Source organism: Symsagittifera roscoffensis, chromosome 7, assembly GCF_963678635.1.
Source record: "Symsagittifera roscoffensis chromosome 7, txSymRosc1.1, whole genome shotgun sequence".
Taxonomy (NCBI): Eukaryota; Metazoa; Xenacoelomorpha; order Acoela; family Convolutidae; genus Symsagittifera; species Symsagittifera roscoffensis.
The window spans coordinates 14,830,037-14,850,729 of NC_087068.1; the positions used below are offsets into that span (position 1 = coordinate 14,830,037).

Below are 20,693 nucleotides of genomic sequence, written 5' to 3' on the forward strand. Positions count from 1 at the left end.
TCTGAAAGTTAGAAAAAACTAATATGTTGGTGTTAGTATTGAAATTGAAACTCAAAACCAAAAATTTACCAAAAATATACGAAAATTGTTTTTAACAAGTTCTACTCAAAGGCTACAATAGGTTAAGTGGATACAATTTTATTATTTGGATCATACTGTGCATTGTTTGGCTGTGCATTGCGCTTCATAAACACTACTCCAAGTTTCGTCTCGTTAGACGGACTCGGGCTTCCTAAATTGTCCGACAAGTAATTGATGTCGTATACGTTCTGGCCTTGTGGCGAGCCGGAACCATGTCGCAAACTTGTATGAGACGAAGTCGAGATTAAATGTGGCTCCACTATTTCTCCCGAAGTATCCGAAGGCGAATTGGATGACGTCATAGCATAGTACTCTCCACGTTGATTGGATACTGAGACCGCTGGAAACTGAAACATGCTTCCGTTGCCCAGTTTTTCAGGTGTGACGTTTAGATTTGCCAAGTCTCGTTTTGAACCCCCGTTCGATGTTTGGCTATGTAAGGCCTTCATTCGTAGAGAAGTGCTTGGGCTGAAATCTGCTTGAGTGCGAGGACTCATTGGCTGTTTTTTATTGGCTGGCAAGTATGGGGCGTCTGGATTAGAAGAGAGAAGATACCCTTCTAAGAAAGCTTTCGGTTCTCCGTCTCCCACTCCTAGTCGTTCGCGTTCGCGGTCACTCAGAGTATCGGAGCGTCCGCGGGGTTGTCGGGATCCCGCGGATGTGGAGGCAGCGGTGGTCTTGCGGTACTTGTTGCGATAGTAGCACCTCGAGAGGGTACTGATGACAAACCAGGTGAGCAAGATTGAGGCAGTGATAATAGCAACCATGATAGAAGTGGCCCTGCATCAAAAAAGAAATTGTTCTACCCTATTGTTATAAAATATGACGAAGAAGGATAAAATACTCTGCACAAAAATGTAAACAAGCTACGCTTGCCTAAGATCATTAGCGGATTTAGGTGGGGGGACGCTTTCTTCTCATGGATTCGACCCGCAGCCGACCCTTTGTACTATTTTGAGACAACCATTTTTGGCTGACTGACCATAAAATTAATCTAACTCATTTTGAGGGTAAAACGCCAAAAAAACGCGATTTTTGGTCAAAATTTTCCTCAAAGTGCCTAAAAACGCCTTTTCGGTCAGTTTTTTTTCAAAAATAGCCTGCGTCGCAGAATTTTTTTGTCAGAATAGGGTCATTATAATGATTTGAGAGAGCTCAGAAAATCAATTTGGTCTGCCTAAAAAATTTTCGAATTTTTTTTTGAAAATACGCCCCCCCCCCCCCCTCTCGAGAAAACCCCAGATCCGCCCCTGCCCAAGTTACCAGGAAAAAGATTACATGAAAGAGAGAGATAGCTTGTCCGCGTTGGATTTCAAGGCAGTTTCACCCAAAAAAAATTCGACCTCTTTGACTTCTGTCCTTTTCATTTTCGAACATCTAGAAACTTACGCACAGAAGCACAGTGAACAGACGCACAGAAGCACTCATAAAGCCAAAAGCGCTCGTTTTCAAAGTTATTCTACACTGAAATTAATTTGGACCAATCAGCAGTTGAAATATGATGTATAATTTATAACGTAGAAACTCTCCGTAGAACAAGTTAAAACGCTCCACCCCGAAAACATCCGACAATTATTTTGCTCAAAAGATCTTAGCGCTGCGTTTGAATTACTTAGAACGAAATAAATCTAATACCACAAAGCCGTTTTTTGAGGGGAAGGCAAGCAATATTAAGTTGAACGAGTCTATTGGGTTAGTGTTGCGTGCTCACATGTAGCATCGGTTGTCCTCGTTCGGGTTTTCGGCCTTGTATCCGAATGGGCACTCGGTGAGGCAGGAGTCGTAGAAGCGGAGGTTCTTGCACCCGAAGCAGTCCGACTCCGAGGGACCCCCACAGCCCAACTCATTGCACTCTATGTGACAGTACTTGCACTCCCCATTACTTGCCTAAAAACAATTATTGAAAAAAGACAGGGAAATAAGCAAAATATAATTACATAATAGAGAAAGCGACATACGTCATCTCTTTTACCCCCCCCCCCCGCCCCCCACACACACACACACCCAATAACACGGATTTTGTGCACGAGTTATTAACTGTATAAAATCTTTTAATTTTATCCGAGTTATTAATTTTATCCGGTTTGGTTTTATGCCAATCAAATTTCGTTAAAAATCAGGCAGTTTTCTTATGATTAAACATACGGGCGGGGTAGACGATAAAATTAAGAATAATTTAAATATAAAAAATCTAAAGCTTTATAAAAAATCTAAAGCTTTGTTATAAGAAAGCATAATTGAACACACGTTCTCTGATGTCCTGAAAAAAGAAAAAAAAATTGTACAATTATACAAAAAGTTTCTGAACAGAAAAAAAATAAATCGTAAAAAAGCTGAACCTTAAAGTTCATTGAGCAAAAATTTTGCAAAATACTTTTTGGAAACTTATTCATGTTTTTTTCTTAAGATACAGTTAATTTCAGAGCACTAAATTGACCTTATTTCTGAACACTGACGAAATCAAACAGGACTGCTCGTATATCAAGGCGAACCCTTGAATGTCCTAATTGCAATTTAAGGCCAATTAAAATGTTTTGGTTAAATGATTGAACAAAAAAAAACTTGTTCCGGATATCTTAGAAGAAAATGGCGGAAAGTTTGTGCTTGGGTGTTTTTTCTCGAAACAAATTTTTCTCCAATAATTTTTGAGCAATTTTTTTTTATTTTTTATAAAGTATTGTTGTCCTGAGCTCAAATTTAAAGAGATATCTCACCTGTAATCATTTTTGTATGAAATTATGGGGGTTTAATTTTTGCCAGTTTGGCCAATTCGGAACAATTAACGCGCGATATTTTTCGTGCTATTGAGCGTAAGCGGAGATTAAGTCCTTCTTCGATATCGTTCCATAAATCGTTAGAAATAAGGCGCGCTGTTTTGCTAAGCGAACAATATCAAGCTCTACTTGATTAGCGTGTAGGGGATAATTTTCCCAAAAAAAAATCAAAAACTATATTTGAGTTTTTTATTTTCTCAAAATGTCTAAGCTATTTATATCTATCTCTACTTGAATAGCGTAAAAAGGAAATTTTCAGAAATAATATCAAAAACTATTTTTGATTCTTTTTCTATTGTCTCTAAATGCGAGCACGACACAAAATGTCGTAAAAAGCATTCGGAACATTCAGGACTTCGCCTTAATACGAGCAGTCTTCATTTTATTCCCCCAGACGCTATGTAGGTACAAAGAGTGGGTTTAGCGTCTCGTATTGTTCTTATATGACTAAATTGCTGACCTTAACTGATTTGGAACGCAATAAATCGCCGCTTATGCGTGTTATAAGATCGTAATAAATCCTTGTTAATAATTTCTTCTTGGCCACATTAGAAATTTTTAAACCCACGGTAATTTTTCAAAAAACAATCACATGTGAAATTTTTTTTTCAAGTTTGAGCTCACAAAAAGAATATTTTTCAGAAAGTTAAAAAATCCATCAAAAATCCTTAGTTGAAAAGTCAAAAGTTTACTGATTGAAAACAATTACTCAGTGCACGAATAATCTTTACTTTCTCCGAAAGTCAGAACAAGCAACGAAGTTCTTTTGCCGGCTGAACGGATTTTGTCACTTCAAATAAGCTACTAGGCTATTCTCCGAATACAACTATTGAAGGTACAAATTACCGAAATGCGATCGATATGAGCGACACAATATTTTTAGTGCGTAGATTTTCATGTTTATATGAAAGTACTAATCCACGATTAAATTAGTTACAAAAACTAAATGTTTTTGCGGTTTTAATCTATAAAAAACTAGACATGTACAAAAAGAAACTTTTCGCAAAGACCAACATGTTATGCTGAAAACAAAATAAGATATGTAGTCTAATAAACGCATTTTGTGCAAAAAAATTCTACCAGCAATAATCTATAGTTTTCAAATCTGAGCACTGTTCACGAAGTGTTTGTCGTCGAAAATCGCAGCCCACTTTTTATTTCGCCCACCAGGTTTGAACGGTATAAGACAATCAACTCACTGTTACGATATGAGGTTACAGAAAAAAGATTTTTTACCAAAGATAATAAAGGATTATGTGTTATTTGGAATGACTATTTGAAAATCAGGGTACACTCACATCGATTCAAAAACATATATCAAAGATTCAAAAAAGGGCATTCCAATCAGGTTTCACAAGAAAAATTAAGACCGGAAAATTTTGTTAGCTCAATTTGAGACCTTTACAAAAAGGATTATCTATAGGTTTTTTTTTACTGTTTCTGCTCAATTCGAAGAAGTAAAATTGTCAAAAATTCTTATGAGCTCTTAATTTTGCTCAAGCAGTCTAAAAAGTGAAGAATTAGCCCGACAACGCCATCATAGTCAATTATTAGATTAAAATCAATAAAGAGAGATACGCATTTTAAAAAAAATGTTGACCCCCTATTTTTTTTCTTAAAAACAACCAATCCGCGGTCATTAAAATTGCTGGTTAAAACAATTCTCATTGCATGAAAAACAAATAAGTTCTTAAAAAAATTAATTATCAACTTTTCGTTTAAATTGTTCTGAAAAATAAAGCTCAGATCAGTTTTTCTCGGCACTGAATTCTAAATCGGAGTTTTTCGTTGTCCCAATTACAAACAAAAGTGCTCCAAATGATACCACATTTGACTCTCTACGAGCTTTTTTGTGGGATTTAATGTCAAACAGAAACATGTTACGCCATAATCTCGTGATGTCGTCGGAACAAAAGAAACCGAAAAAAAATAGCCGTTGCCCATTTATGTGTCCTTGTTTAATGGTCACAAGGTTTCAGCAGTTTATTTGTACCACTTCTCCAAAATTACGCAGTGTACAGAAAACAGTTTTATCGCTATTGGTGTTTCATTGTTCCTACTTTCGAGGAAAGTGTGAAATATTCGAGCTTGGGTTGCTTTTATTTCAGTCAACTGTTGACTTGTTATCTAAATGTTTTTAAGAATTTTTTTCAACTGAAGAATATTGTTTTCTTGAGCTCAAATCCCTAAATAATATAATTACCGGTGATTCATTTTCGTAAAATTAGGGGGGTTTGAACTTTACTAATACAGCCAATTTCGGATAATTAGCGTGCGATATATAGCGTTGTTATAACACGCCTAAGTGGCAATATAATGCGTTCTTATTTGAACTGAGGGGAGCAATTTAGTCCTATTGAAGAATACGAGACGCTAAAGACACCTTTTGTATTTTGCATAGCGCATGGAGGGATGAAATGAAGAAAAAATTGAAAGAAAATTTTTGCTTTTTCAATTATTTTGCCAATTTTTAAACGAAAATCTTTTAAGTTGGCTTAAAAAGTAGTCGGAACATTCAGGGCTTCGCCCGGATTTAATAGAAGTCTTGTTAGATTTTTAAGTCAGATTTCTGCGTATTTGGTAATTTTGATCTGTTGAAAATCGTTGATCCGTTTACGGCGAACGAACAATCTAAGATTTTCTTAAGGAGGGGGGGGGGGGGGGGGGGGGTTACCAAATCGATTTCTGAGCTCTCCTATTTTGCTGAGAGACTGCTCGTATCAGGTCGAATCCTTGAATGTTTCGACTCCCGGCCTATGAAGAAGTAAAAACATGAAAAAAAATTAAATGTAAAAAAATAAAATTATGCTTTTTTTAATTTAGGATTTTTATTTCCCCCACACGCCATATAAAGAACAAAGTGATAGATTTTGCTCCAAGTAACTAATCATTTATGGCAAATAGGCTTCGTGCAATCAATTTGCCACAATTTCTAAGGCGGATTAAATCTCCCCTTACGCGTTAGTAGCGCTAAATATATCGCGCGTTAATTGTCGCAATTTTGCCAAAATGTTTACCTTTAGACCCCCATAACTTCACGAAAAATAATCACAGGTGAAAAGTTTTTTCAAACTTAAGCTCAGAACAACAATAGCTTTTGAATTATAATAAGAATTTTGAACTAGCCGTCAAAAATGGCTAGTTAAAAAGTAGAATTTTGTCTGAAGAAAAAACCACCCCGGGCACAAATATTCCGTTATTTCGTTACAAAACTCGGAACAAAAATTACTGATCATACCAAAAACAGTACTGTAAAAAATATTAAAACAAATACATGAGAATGCAAAATCTTGCTTATTAACTGCAAACACGCTGCAAATCTTGCAAGAATCTTGCAAGAAATAAGCAAGGTTTGTCTTTTTCGTGAAAAAATTGCTATTATCTGGTAATATTTGTATTCCAAGAGCACTGGGTTACTTACAGTGAAGTATGCAGTCTTGTCACATTTGCCGTTCTCTTTTGGTGTCCCTTTGGTTGTCACTCTGTTGGTCCGCCCCCCATTTCCAACTGCCCCTCCATCATCCCCATCTCCCCTCTGCTCTGAGTCCGCTCTCCTGATCCTTCGTCTTCGTCTTCTAATTCGCTTCATCTGATCAGGATGTGAACTTTCTCGACTGTCGGTTTCAGCTAAATTAAAAACTGTTCTGTTCCAATTGAGTAGTATAAAAGAAATATTTAAGAGAAATGTTCAACAAAAGTGGAGAAGAGATTTCCGTGCAGACTTTTACTTAGTCAAATGAACTCATCGATGTCCTGGGGTCAAAAAATTTGTCTAAAAATAGTTGTTGCAATTTATTTTTTAAATGCAGCTCTATGGATTTCTTAATAACACGCATATTAAATTTCCATTTCACTCTATTTAAGGGTAAATTGGCCGTACGCAATTGCCCTGTATTATCATAAATTGAGAAATATATGTTGCTATATACCAAATTCGATCTCAAAGATTGATTTGCACTAAACTAAATATTACGGAAATGCAAATTGTACAAACTAATTCGTTGTAATCTGACCCACTTCAATTTTATCCACTCTTTGCACTAGAAAATAAAAATTCCAACCGTCTGTTCGAGAATGGCAAAAAGTTTCAGAATGTCTCAATTCAAATTTGGTACTAAAAAGTTTCACTCCACCGTATGACGTTTAATTTTTCAAAAATGACATTGCGTCTAAAGAAGCACCCGAATCTAAAGTTTCTCCTCGCCACTTAAACAATACTTTATTGTTCCGACTTTCGAAGAAAACGGAATATTTATGCTCGGTGTGTTTTTTCTTTCAGTCAATTTTCACCGATCGAAATAATATGATTTTCAACAAAACTTTTTTTTTCCCCATTGATGATATCGACTTCCTGAGTTCAAATGAAAAAGATATTTCACCTCCGATTATTTTTTGTCATGTTCTGGTTTTTTATTTACTCCAATTAGAGCGGAAAAAGAAATCAAAACTAAAACAAAGATAGCCGATTGCTGTGCAACTAGCACCGAATGTTCCGAAAATATTCATAAAAACAACAAATAAAAGTTATTCAATTTAAAAAAATCTTCAAATTAGCATCGTTTTTGTTGAGGCGTGGTGATAAAACTATAGATACGCGTACAAAGTTAGTAAATTGGTCATAATCGACAGCATTTGTCTGCGAAAAAAATTCAAACAAAAAAAAACGAAAATTATCTCAAAAAATTTTCGATTTTTTTTTCAATTTTTTTGAACATTTGAAAATTTTTGTAAATAATGTTTCTTGGCAGAAAAGTGCCAAATATAGTTTTCAAAATTAGTTTTCGTTTGATTCTTTTTTAGCTTAATTGGCCAATTTAACAAGTTATTATCCTTTTATTCGGTCGAAATTAGACGAAAAACTAAAAATTTCAAACCCGTTTTTCTCGACTCTGGGATTGTTTTTTGGAAATTTTAAAAAAGCGTTCGAATTACGACTGAAAGGGCTGGAATATCATATATCACTCAATCCAGTCTGATGATAATTTGTGTTACCTGAGTTTGCTTAGAAAACAAAAAAACTAAAACACACCCGTAGACAAAGATCCTCCCAATTTTAATGGTCGAAAAAATAAAAAAAAAAAGTTCCAAAAATTGTTTTTAGTGCTCTTGGTCGTGTGTTTGGTGTATATTCCTGGAATATATCTTCCCGAACTTTAAAACCCTGAAATTGAAAAAATAGATGAAGTAAATTGCTTAGATTTAATTTAGCCGCATTCATATACTATTTTTAGGAGTCGCATTCACTTATGTCAATGACAGATCAAAAACTGACTTACGACTCATTCGCTCTCGCATTAATTTAAAAATCAACGGCTGTTTCACATGACACATGTTTAGGAAGTGCTTATGTAGACCTGTTATACTACCAATACATCGCGATGTTTAGGATGTTTGCTTAAGTCGACGTTTGAAAACATTTCTCACGAATTTTAGAGGTCATCATACATTTTCAGTATATGTCCGTGGAACGCGAAAGCTTTCACTCGAAAGTTTTCACTGTTTTTCACCAAAGTTTTCTCAGTTTTTTTTTATTTCCATGCAAAATCCGATTATTCAAGATGCAAATTATATTCAAAATGTCAATAAAACGAATTTGGCTTCATCATGAAATACTCAAAACTTTCAAGTTTTCTATCAAATTCTTCAGTGAATCTTTTTAGTGAAATTTTCAAGACTTGTTAGAAAACTTAGATTTGAAAAAAAAACTATAAAATTGGGATTCCGACTCCTTGCTAAGACAATGTCAAGGTACTCTGAGGGGTTGCAAATCCTTTTTTTTTGTTTTCCTAGATTTGACGTTTCTTCAGAAATTCAAATTGCCAACAAAGTGAATTTGACTTCATTAAGAAATACTCAAATTGTTTTAGCTTACAAGATCAGACACTCTTATTGTGAATTTTTCAAAAGCTGTAGGAAATTTTAGATAAAAACAAAACAAGTTTGGGATTACGACTCCATGCTGAGACAAAGTCAGGGTATTCTGAGGGGTTGTAATCCTTGCCTCTGAATGTGACAGCCCAAATTTTTTTAAAATTCCAAATTCACGACCCTATGGTAGAATGATGTCAATGAAACTTGAGGTTGCAAAAATGGCCTTCAAATTTGACTCTGAACGCCTTATAATTTCTGAGAAATGAAGTTTTTTACGATTCTTCAATTTTAGATTTGAAAAATTCTCAATATTTCAAACCTCAACTCTTTTAGAGGGTTGTCAGGGTACTGCAGATCAAGCCTACGATTCGACGTTTTTTATCAGAAATCTTTTTTTTTCGAAAAACTTCTCAAAGTTTAAAATTCATCCTTTGGTGTGAAGTTTCGATAATATTCCCAGCCGCTGCCAGTCAAGTTTATAGTTTTGACTGCTCAAGTTTTTTAGTTTGCAAGAATTGTCATTTTTAATAATAATTTCAAAAGTTCCCAATAAAATAGAATTTTTATTTAAAACAAATTACAGTTTTTTATTTAATTTGCTTAAAAAATATGCATACGGACTAATGAAAGTGAATAATTCAGCCAAAAAAAATCATTTTTGTATTAGTAGTTTCACAAAAAAAATGAATAGTTTTAGAAGTTTTTTTCCTAAAAACGGAGAGTGCAGATGTTGCTCTGGGCCACTTTAGGGTCTAATATTTGAGCTAAAAATACGAAAATCTGATTTCCCATAATTACGGAGATTCGAATTTTTTTTTGCAAAAAAAGGATGTAATAAGGACTTCAAGGAAAGAAAGAAATTTTTTTTTTGGATACCCCTAACTGAACTCGTGGTTACAATAAGTTTCGTCTTCTTTAACTATTTTCTTAATTTTCAACGTTTAACTTCAACGTTTAATAATCAGGGTAGAGCAAACTTTCAAGACGAGCGATTTCAATGTATGTTTAACGAGCAACCGCGAGTTTTTTAACGTCTTTGATTTAGCGCGGAAAATGTTAACCTCGTAGAGTTTGCATTGGTTTTGGCTCGGGCTTTCTTTTGAGGCTTGCTCCTCAAAAAAAGGAAAAACCAAAATAAAATGTTCAATTTTATTTCGATTTCTTGGGAAGTGTCCCATTGTTTTAAACCGAAGTAGCGGGGAAAATGGGAATAACAAAAAATTTTGATTGCTTATAATTGCATTCATAACCCAGATTTTTGATCTGCACGCCAGATAGAGTCATTCAAACCCTGATTGGAAACAAAAAATCGGTTTGACGATGAGTGTTTACTGAGCAGTTTTTTGAAAACTACACATTTTTTCAAATAAGTGTAGTTTTTCTGGGTGGCGTGGTGAAGCGAAGACTGACAAAATCAAAAATTTAGTTTACACGAAACGATTTGTGATAGCAAACAAGGATAGCGTGGCGTGAAAAACGTCGCTGTAAAGACTATGTTCAGCACATTCTGTGCTACATGCACAGTTACCAGCTATCTACACTAATTTAAAAAAATTACACTCATTTGAAAAAACTTGTTTGTAGTTTTTTAAAGACTATAGTCAGAAAGTTCTGCGCATCTTGCACATTAACCGGCTATCCTTGTTTCTTATCTCGGATCGTTTTGTGTGAATTAATTTTATGTTCTCATCAATCACAATGGATGACAAAATTCAAAACTCTAGCAGACAAAAAATTACAGTTTTGCTTCTCTCAGTTTGCGTTAATTAAATTTAAAAAAAATTGAAAGAGTTTTTTTTCTCTGACCACAGTTCCGTCTACTATATCTGTTGCGCACTCCTTTACTCAGTAGGCAGGTTCGAATTAAAAAATTTTACAATGTTTTTTAACTTTACTGGAAACATGTGTCATTTTATTCAAAATGAAACATTCAAAATTCTTTAAAAAATGCAAGCTGTTTTTACTCGGGTGATTTAAGTGATAAAATGGTTACAAGGGGTAAAATTCAAGGTTGCTCACTACTAGTCCTGCGAATTATTTTCTTGTTTTGTCGTGTTTATCATTATAACGACTTTCAATCATTACATATTAATACTCTCTTCGTTTTGTCCTTGTCAATAACCCGGGTTGACCTCCATAGACCGAAAATGCTAATCATACAATTTCATACACTTAGTCTATGGAAAATGCTGGTCATACAAATTTCATACATTTTTGCAAAATGAATTTAATCGAATTTCAAAGGTGTTTTATAGTTGTTTTGCTATCGAAATTGGTATCTCTTCATAAAAAAAGGAAAAAAAATGGTATGAAAAAAATAAACCCATACAATTTCCATATATGGAAATTGTATGATTAGAATTTTTTTTAAATTTTTTTTTGTGAAAAAAAAAGCTTTGAACAATCAATTCCACAGCTTGCAAAACATTTAAGCGTTTTTTGTGCTGCTACGACTGAAAACTTTGACTTTTTTAATTTTTTTTTTGAAAAAAAAAACACTAGTCATACAATTTCCATATATGGAAATTGTATGACTAGCATTTTTTTGATGGCGACGACAAAAATTTGCCCCCAAAAATTGTTTGCGTTTTTTTCAACTGCAAATTGATTTTCGTATTCAAACAAACATTTTTTGAAAAAAAAATTTTGCATGCAAAATTTAATTTTTTGTGTGTATAACGTAGTCCTGGATATACTAATATTGGGTTTTCTTTTCCTTTTCTCTTCGTAACTTTTTTCAAAAACGCTTAAAACTCCTCTTTCTTTTGTATGGCATGTTTTTGTATGCCTTGATAAATGTCTGGTATTTTAAACATTCAAATTTTAGAAACAATCATCTTTGAAAATTATTGCCAAAATTTATAAGTTCACTACTTTCGTTATGTTAATTGTCTGAGACAGAAGTAACACATTTCAGGCTGTTTCCAATGCATTGTCAATGCGAGACGGCCAAACCGTTTGTTACTACGTTTGAGTAATCAAGGTTTATGTCATTTGTGTTCGGTTACGAACACAACCAAAAACTTTTGAGAAATTAAAATGTAAAAAATCAATATTTTTGGTTTATGGAAAATTGCTAGTTATACAATTTCCATATATGAAAAAAATACTAATCATAGACCTTTCATGCAATTTTCTGTACGTATGGAATTGCATGGAAAGTGTATGACTAGCATTTTTCAATATATGGAAGTTGTATGAATAGTATTTTTGGTCATCCCGGGAACTGTGTATATACTAGCAACTACAAAAAAAACAAAAGAGTCAGTTGAGTACGACATAAGACTTAAGACTTAAGACTTACAACATAAGGCCTTTTTCTTTATTTTGATTTAATCGATTTGAAAAAAATATATATATATTTATATGAGTAAAGATATCTTTCTTTTAATGATTGTGTACGAGCATATTAAACTATTATTTGAGAAGAACAGCTCTATCGAGAATTGTGAAGAACTGTATGACACTAGAAAGGTTTTATTTTTGAGGCAACGTATAGACGCAGACAGAAAACGCCAAGAACACTTGCTTCCCGACTAGCTATCAATAAAATTCCTTGACCAGCACATAGCATAGCGCCAACGCGTACATTTTGCAAAGTTCAGGTCGAGTGTTCAAAGGCTACAATAGTGTGTGAGGTCAAGCTCTCATTTGAAGTTTAGCTTAGAGTCTGCCACACTTTGACCATTTTCGACTGCAAAAATAGCTTCTTTACGCTTGTTACAGCCTGCCTATAGCTCCTTTACGATTATGATTATTAAAAACAAGATTTCATTGCAGCTCAGATAACAAAAGAAAAACAAACGTTTCATGTTTTTTCTCACTCCACTCTATCCAGTTATTGTTAGTGGTGCCTGATAGTGCATGAAGACTGAAGAGTAACACAATCGCATCCAAGTTTCGCTTTCGTTTTCAATTTTTCCCTTCAATTGAAACTAATAGCCCAAGTACAACCAAATCAAAATGCTATGGATTAACAAAAACCGCTAATCCCCACTTGTTAAGAAAAATTTGGAGATTATCAAAAAACAAAACCATTCTTTTTCCGTGAAAAGAAGCTATGGATGAAATTTTACGGATTATTAAGCTTTTTTTCGCCCCGTTTTCACTGTATAGGTTGCTTGTATGTGTTTAATTCCAAAAATGTATTTTTGAAAATTTCTCGGTGTTGAAAAAACGGGTCTGATGTTTTTCAATTATCTGATTAAGTTAGATGAGACGAATAGAGGCTAACCTCCGGTAATTTAAATTCTAATTGATTATTTAAAAAAATTTAAGCTAATATTCAGACTCATTTAATCCTTTTTCAATCAATTCTTTTTGTTTTGCAAACTAAAAACAACTGGCAATAACAAAATAAACAAACAAACAAAAGTTTTTAAAAAAAAACAAGGAAACTTTTTCTTGATTTTTGAACCTGTGTGGTCGGATCATTCTGTGCTACTGGGCTACTAGCTTAGCTACCGGATATCATTGTTATGAAAGTTCACTTTTTTAATTACAAATTTTAACTCATCAATCAAAATAATTCAAAATCAAATCACGTATTTTATCTCAGCTTAAATCACATCCTTTCAAAGAAAAAGAACGCCTTAGGACAAAACGATTTGGTCATGCAGATCTTCTTTTCTACACTTAAAGTACAAAATGATGTTTTGCGCCGAGTAGCACGTTGATAGGATGATGCAGCTGGCCTGATGTGAAATTGCTTGTGAAGCGATCAACCTGCCGCTTAATAATCATAAGGAACCAACTATAATGCGACATATATAAGGAATTTTTGTTTTTCCAGTTTTCATTAAAAAAAGCATATTATTCCAATTCAACATTTTCAAAGTTGATTAAAAAAACTAAAATGTTTTTCAACAAATAGCTATTTTCATAACACTCATTTCAACATTTGAAATTGTGTCCCCACTAAATCACCACACTAACTTAGTGAAACTGTTGCAGAATACACCACCTTCAAGTAGATCTTAAAAAATCCGGGTTGATCAAAAATGCTAGTCATACAATTTTCATATATGGAAAAACGTTAATCATGCACTTCTCATGCAATTCCATCGGTACAAAAAAATGCATGAAAGGTCTATGATTAGTGACTTTTCATATATGGAAACTGCAAGACTAGCATTTTTCCAGAAACCGAACAATTTGATTTTTTTAAGAATTTAGTTTCTCAAAATTTTTATTTGGATTTTATTCGTAACAGAACACAAGTCACCAAAAGAGTCACCAAAAATTTGCCGTCTCGCAATTAAAATGCATCAGAAACGGCCTGAATTGCATTAGTTTTGACCAAAACAAATGGTGTGATAAATTGGAAAAAATTTCACCGATTTTCTTAAATTTGTTTTTTTATTGATCATGCATTGATCATGGCGTACAAAAACATGCCATACCAAATAAATAGGCATTTTAAGCTTTTTCGCAAAATTATCTAAAAAAATAGAGAAAAAAAATCAATTTTTGTGTATCCAGGGCTATGTTATGCACACAAAAACTAATTTTTGCATGTGAAATTTTTTAAAAATGTTTGCTTGGGAACAAAATTCGTTTTGCGACTGAAAAAAAAACACAAAAATTTTTTTGGGGCAGCTTCGATACTACTTGAAAAAAAAATTGACTATCTCCATCAAAAAAAAACGCTAGCCATAGAATTTCCTCAAAAATGGAAGTTGTTTGATTAAAATTTTTTGTTGTCAAAACGTTTTTCTTTTTAGTTTATGACGATACAACAAACTTTACGCCAAATCAAGAGAAAGTTCTTTGAAAATTGGATGACTTAATTTTAGCAAAAGGTATGAAATTTGTATGGCTAGTGTTCTTTTATAGACTTAGTTTATGGAAATGTATGACAGGTATTTTCGGTCTTTGGAGGTCAACCCGGGTAAAATATTGAAATTGGTCTGACAATAAAAATCAGCCCCAATATATACGTATTTCAAAAATTGGAAGAAAAATTTGATGAATGTTTAAAGCCTGATAACCGCCCATCAATTTTTTGCGTTTATTTTATCATTCGATGAGTGTTTTACCTGAGCCTTCAGAAAAATTTTAGGTAATCTTAAGTAGATTCAAATAGAAACTCTTACATACTATAAAAAAAACTATAGAAAACTATTTTAAGAAATTATAAAAAACAAGACCGCTCGTATCAGGGCAAAGCGCTGAATGTCCCGACTGCCTTTAAGGTTCATAGAGCAGTAATAGCATTAGAAATTAAATGTAATAAAATAAAATGAAAAAAAAACTTTCTAAAATTTGAAGTTTTTTAAATGAAAATCATCCCCCACACGCCATATAGAGTACAAAAGAATAGATTTTGCTCCTTAAAATAAATCAATTATGGCAAATAAGCTTCTTTCAACCAAATTGCAACAATTTTCATAACGGATTAAATCTCCGCTTAAGCGTTAATAGCGCGAAATATATAGCGCGTTAATTGTCCCAAATTGGTCAAAATGGCAATCTTTTAGACCCCCATAACTTCACAAAAAATAATCACAGGTGAAATTTTTTTTCAAACTTAAGCTCAGAACAGCAATAGCTTTTGAATAATAATAAGAATTTTGAACTAGCCGTCAAAAATGGCTAGTTAAAAAGTCAAAATTTGTCTGAAGAAAAAACCCACCCCGAGCACAAATATTCGGAACAAAAATAAAAAAATCAAAAAGAGCAGAAAAGAAACCGGAAATCATGTTTTCTCAATTAATTTGAATTTAGAATGTAAGAAAATAAACCAAAAATTACAAGTAATCAAGTCAAACTGTTTTGCATACAAATATAAAACGTGAAAAGTTGGACAATCGTCAAACATCTAAATTTAGTAAAAATAAAACTGCCGTAACAATTTAGAAAGTTTTCAGCACTTCTTTTCTCATTAGAAAGATCAAAAGTTCATGTAACATTTGACTAACTGAATTGAAATGATATATTTTAAAACAAAAAGAGCATTTTATTCTCGGAAAATTGAATTGTTTTAAGAATTTTCCTCAAAAAGTTACAAGACCTTGTGTGAAGTAAATTTTTGGGCTGCTTTTGGGAACAAAGTTTATTAAAAATCTAATTTTATTCAAAAACAACGTTTCTGAAGAAAATGTACAATTATAAACGAAATAGTGTAGTTTTTATACATTGGTTTAAATTGGAGCTTTTAAATTCGAAGGATATCCCTTATGAAAATTTAGGTTTCACTTTTCAACAATGGATGTCAAGACAAGTGCAAAGGGGAACCTTAGGCCTTTAAAGGGTAGAATTCAGAGGACTTCAGCGCTTTCTAAAGAACTACTGCAATATAGTGAGTCATTTATATGTCATGCCTGGATCTATTTCAAGAACTTCTTCAGAAAAATTTAGAAAAATGACTAGATTAATAATGATATTCAAAAGGTGACCTTTTATGCAAATATTGCACGATTAACTCACCCGCAATCAAGTATTTCTCGACCTCGGCTTACAGATAAGTACAGGTCTCAATAAATATCAACACAGTCATAAATTTAGGTTATAACTTTTCCAGCACGTTCTGCTCTGGCGCTGGTAAAACAGGAGAACAACTTCTGGCTCTAGATCAAGTTGTTTTTGGCAATTTTGCCACCAATTACAAGAGATAAAGGGAGAATACAGCCGTCCGCTAAAACAGGGGAAAAGATTGGCTCAATAAAGACGCCACATGAATTATTTTTAGGAGAGGTGGTGACCGCAGGTTTTCCTGAGATTAAACAAGGCAGTCGAATTTGCAAAGGACCGTTTAGTATTTGCACTTCAACAGTCGAAGTGTGTTGTGTAAACTTGCTACTCAGTTTTATTACCATGGTCTTAAACGTTCCACTGGAAAGTCTTAAGCGATTGGGAAGTACTTTCTGGTCCAGACAAAATGCTATTTAAAATTGGCATAAACGCTTAAATTTTCCATGTTTGCTATGGATAGTTAGCTATGAAAAATGCATACAAAATAAACGCTGTAAACGAAAAAGCGAATTCAAGCTCTATTGTACCATTTTAATAATAGAGCTAACATAACAGTGCGACAATGTGACAATGTTACCAAGCAAGTTCATATAAAAACTCTAAAATTAGTTATCAAACAAAAGTCGTCAAAGAATTATTAACCATGATTTTAAAAAAATTAAGAGACAAAGACAAATAGGTCGCTACAACAACATGTTGAAGTTCATGGCTTCTCAAGTTCTTAGGATTTTTATCTGAAATTAAATAAGGAGCACACCCAGGAGTGGACCTAGGAGAGGAGAGAGGGGGTGCTGGAATGCGGACGCTCCCCCTTAGGGCTTCCACTCCCTCACCATCTCAAAAAATTCCCCCCTCAGCTTTTTTGCGAAATAGAATTACAAAAATAATTTAAGCCCTAAAAAAATTTTGGCGCCAAATGTATAGTTTCGAGGAGTGCATACTTAAAACACGCAATTGTTTGGGCAAAATTTTTCAACAAGAACCTAAAAACAGAATTTTTTAAACCTATTTATTCAAAAAAAATTGTTGAATAAGGTCTCTTTCATGTTTCTGTAGAGCTCGGGAAACCAATTTGGTCGACCTAAGAATAGGCCGACAAAATTTCTAGATCCGCATGAGCATACCTTTTTTGAAAATTAAAACGAGTATATATATTTTAGATTCATTAATTATGTAGAATTTGGAATTGTTGTTCCGACTTTCCTAGCGGAAGTAACGTAATATTTGTGCTCGGGCTGTTTTTTTTTTCTTAAGTTAAATTTCGACTTTTTAGCTAACCAAATTTGACAAAAATTTTTTAATATCATTGAAAAGTATTGTTATCCTGGGCTTAATTTTGAAATTTTCATTCGTGATCATTTTTTATAAAATTATGGGGGTTTAAAGATTGCCATTTTGGTCAATTAAAGCGCGATATACCTCGCGCTATTAACGCGTAAGCGGAGATTTAATCCGTCTTAGAAATCTTTTTTTCTTACAAGTTTTTCTTTTTTACATTCAATTTTTTCTTGTTATTACTGCCCCATTGACCTCAAAATGCAGTGAGAACTTTCAGGGCTTCGCCCTGATACGAGCGATTTTGTTCGATTTAGTTTCCCAGAAATTTTCGATCTGGAAATATCGGTAACTTCTCAAATGGCATAATGCCCAAATGGCATAAAAATGAAACGTTTCCCAAATGGCATAAATAGTAAAACTTCATTGAAATTCAAACGTTATCAATTTTTAATTCTAACAATTTGCCAGAAAAGAAAAGCTGTGAACAAGATTTGGAATTAATTGCTTACAAACAAATGTTAAGCGACAAATTTGTCTGAAAAGTTGACCATAAGAAGCTTATCAAGGGGGCGTTTAACAGTGCCGAAAAAGGCGGGAAAATTTCAGAATAATTTTTACGGAGTTTTTAAAGAGCGGGAAATTACTGACGCTAATTATCAAAGAAAATCACTCCAATTTTGGCGCCAAAATGTCTGCAACTGCAAATTAAACAATTATTTTGGCGCCAAAACGTTTAAATTGCAAATTTTCTCGCTCAAAATCATTAAGTGTCACCTAAGATTGTAAATGTTCGCCTTTTAATTTTTGATTGGCGCACTTAATATGTTGAAATTTGTTCATATTTTTGGCACTGTTGAGCTAATTTTTTTTCGGCACTGTTGTACTGCGCCCTTATCAATAATCGCAATCATATGCTTTTCGCTTTTGATGAAAAATTATACAATTTTTTTTAAATGAAATGTCAATCAACATTTGAATTGACAATTTGACTAATTTTCCCAGATTGTTCACCAAAAATTTTTTCTCGATTTTTACTAATGCAACTGTTGCACAAAACTTATGCCATTTGGAAAATTTTTCATTTTTATGCCATTTGGGAATTATGCCATTTGATAAGCAATCGAAGTATCTATCAAAAGGTCTGACTCTGTAATCTGGCGCAGCTAGAATGAAGGTTGAAAGGTATGGAGAACAGGAGCGAAAATTTAGAACACGTGAAATGCTTTGGAGACAAGTATTTGGCGTGAAAACTTGTAAATGAATTTGAAAAGACAAGCTTGGCACACTAAATAGTTATACACAGCTATAGAGGGTATAAAACCTGTGAATCAGGTACGACTCAGCGGGTATATTGAAGTTAAGATTGGTGGGTTCTAAAAATAGGACAAATTGGGTGCAAATTGGGACTGAAAAGGAATTTCAAATTGATTTATTTTCGAGTACTTGTTTTGTACAACTTCTTAATGCGATCTCAAGCCGAGGTGCACACCGTAAAAAATCGATTTTTGTGATAATCCGTGGCTTGAAACACCGTCATTACAATTGACTATCGTGGTGATTCATAAGAAACGGGTAATACGTTACTTGTGTCAATTTAAAAAAAAAATTCAAACGGTCGAAAAATTCTTTACCCAACTGCAATTTACAATTTTGGATCAGCTAAATCCAAAAAATGATTTTACAAAATAGCTAATTCATATGGATCAAATAGTGCTTGTTTGGAATATGCAAATTTTCCCTTAAAAAGCGGTTTAAAGATTTTTTTTTGGGACGGAAAATTGTACCTTTTACGCCATAATAATGTTTTTACACACTCTTGAATAGGAATTTTGCTTGAAGTTGCCTTATTCAAAAACAAAAGAAAACAAGCAGAAAAAAAAGAAAGTAAAATTTGTGTGAAAAAGCTGACAAAAGCTGCGACAAAAACCGACGGAAGGACAGGAGACTGTTTAATTTTCTGTGACTTCTGATTTTGTCTGATCCAATTCAATTATACAATCTGGACACCTGAAAGAAGTTATAATTGTGCACTGAATTCGAATCAGGAAAACGAAAAAAAAGGATTAGGAGAGAAAAAGAATCTGGAATCAACATTTTTAGGGTATTGAAAAAAAAACTTCAGTTGTTGTCGACGTGTGTGTTGAGTGCAGCGATTAGAATGGTAATTCAATAAGAGAACAGATTCCAAAGAACTTGTAATAAGACCCAAAGCACTAAACCGAAAAACGAGTTGTCAGAAATGACATTCCAGATCAAAAAGTCCGTGTCATAAAAAGGGCGTAAAAAGATATAATGCAGCCTACATGAACGTGAACAAGAACATTTTGGAAGACGAAGAGTATATAAATTTTTTAAAAAGCTTTTGACTGCTTTACAACAAACCTTATAGTTTCGTTGCATCATTGTTTTTTGTAAACATTAACCAGGTGTCTAACAGCCTAACCATGGTTTAGCAATTACTAAGCACGTCTGAATGATTCAGAAATATTTAGGGATAAAATCAACAACAGCGATATTTTAGATTTTTTGTTTAAAAATTGTTTTTCAATTGAAAAGGCCGACTGAGATTTCGACGCAATAATATACAGACACCCAAATCTGCATATTGCGTTATTTGTAAGCGATTGGGTTTGCAGCTCATAATCTGGGAAATAAAGTCGCTTTGTTACTTCATTACTGCAAAAAGAACAACAAAAGATTGAAAAAAGGAAAGACTGCAAAGAATAAAGGGCTAGATTTACTTTAATTCAATTTCGTTGGCTCGGTTAGTGAAATTTAAGGCATCTGATTATAATTTGAGCCCGTTAGCGACGGAAAAATGACGCCAATTTAAAGCAGATCTATTCTTTGTTGCGATCTAAAACGGACATCGCGTGTCCAAAATTTGCCAATAAATGAGAACCGAAGAAAAAGAATCGATCCAATATAAAGACTTCAGATCTGCCATTTCAAGGACACTCTTTGTATTAAAATGGCTTCAGGCTACTGATAAGAAAATCCACCATCAGTTAATTCTGGCATGCAGTATGAAGTTTTATATAAGCAAAGACGCAAAATGCATGCAATATTCACTTATCGCCGAAAAAAAATTTTATGTTATTTTTTCGTTGATATTGTTTTGGTGGATAAAAGTTTTGACATTTTTATCTACCACAATTGGATATCAAGGGGGCACAAATTTTCTTGAATCAAAAATTTTGTTCTAATTATCCTTTA

The 20,693-nt window shown here is 33.4% G+C and overlaps 3 protein-coding genes across 6 annotated transcripts in view; all 3 read right to left on the bottom strand.

Moving 5' to 3' along the window:
• The window catches only part of LOC134851455 (DDB1- and CUL4-associated factor 5-like), a 333,286-nt gene that overhangs the window by 64,583 nt on the left and 248,010 nt on the right, over positions 1-20,693 (bottom strand). The window lies entirely within an intron of this gene.
• Positions 1-20,693, bottom strand: part of LOC134851453 (uncharacterized) — a 326,278-nt gene that overhangs the window by 57,570 nt on the left and 248,015 nt on the right. The gene's annotated exons all lie outside the window — the stretch shown is intronic.
• On the bottom strand, positions 51-18,950 carry LOC134851081 (uncharacterized). The gene is made up of 5 exons (XM_063867003.1): positions 18,624-18,950; positions 16,155-16,362; positions 6,277-6,482; positions 1,793-1,968; positions 51-861 (listed from the first exon to the last, which is right to left on the bottom strand). Exons 3-5 carry the CDS (start codon positions 6,442-6,444, stop codon positions 123-125), a joined length of 1,083 nt encoding a protein of 360 aa, XP_063723073.1. The 5' UTR covers positions 6,445-6,482; positions 16,155-16,362; positions 18,624-18,950; the 3' UTR covers positions 51-122.

Bases quoted from the DNA above. Each gene is read 5' to 3' on its own strand.
- LOC134851081 (XM_063867003.1), bottom strand. From the start codon at position 6,444: ATGAAGCGAATTAGAAGACGAAGACGAAGGATCAGGAGAGCGGACTCA. The intron at 1,969-6,276 runs GTAAGTAACCCA...AATTGTTTTTAG, and splicing joins ACAAGACTGCATACTTCACT to GCAAGTAATGGGGAGTGCAA. The intron at 862-1,792 runs GTGAGCACGCAA...TTTTTGATGCAG, and splicing joins GAGGACAACCGATGCTACAT to GGCCACTTCTATCATGGTTG.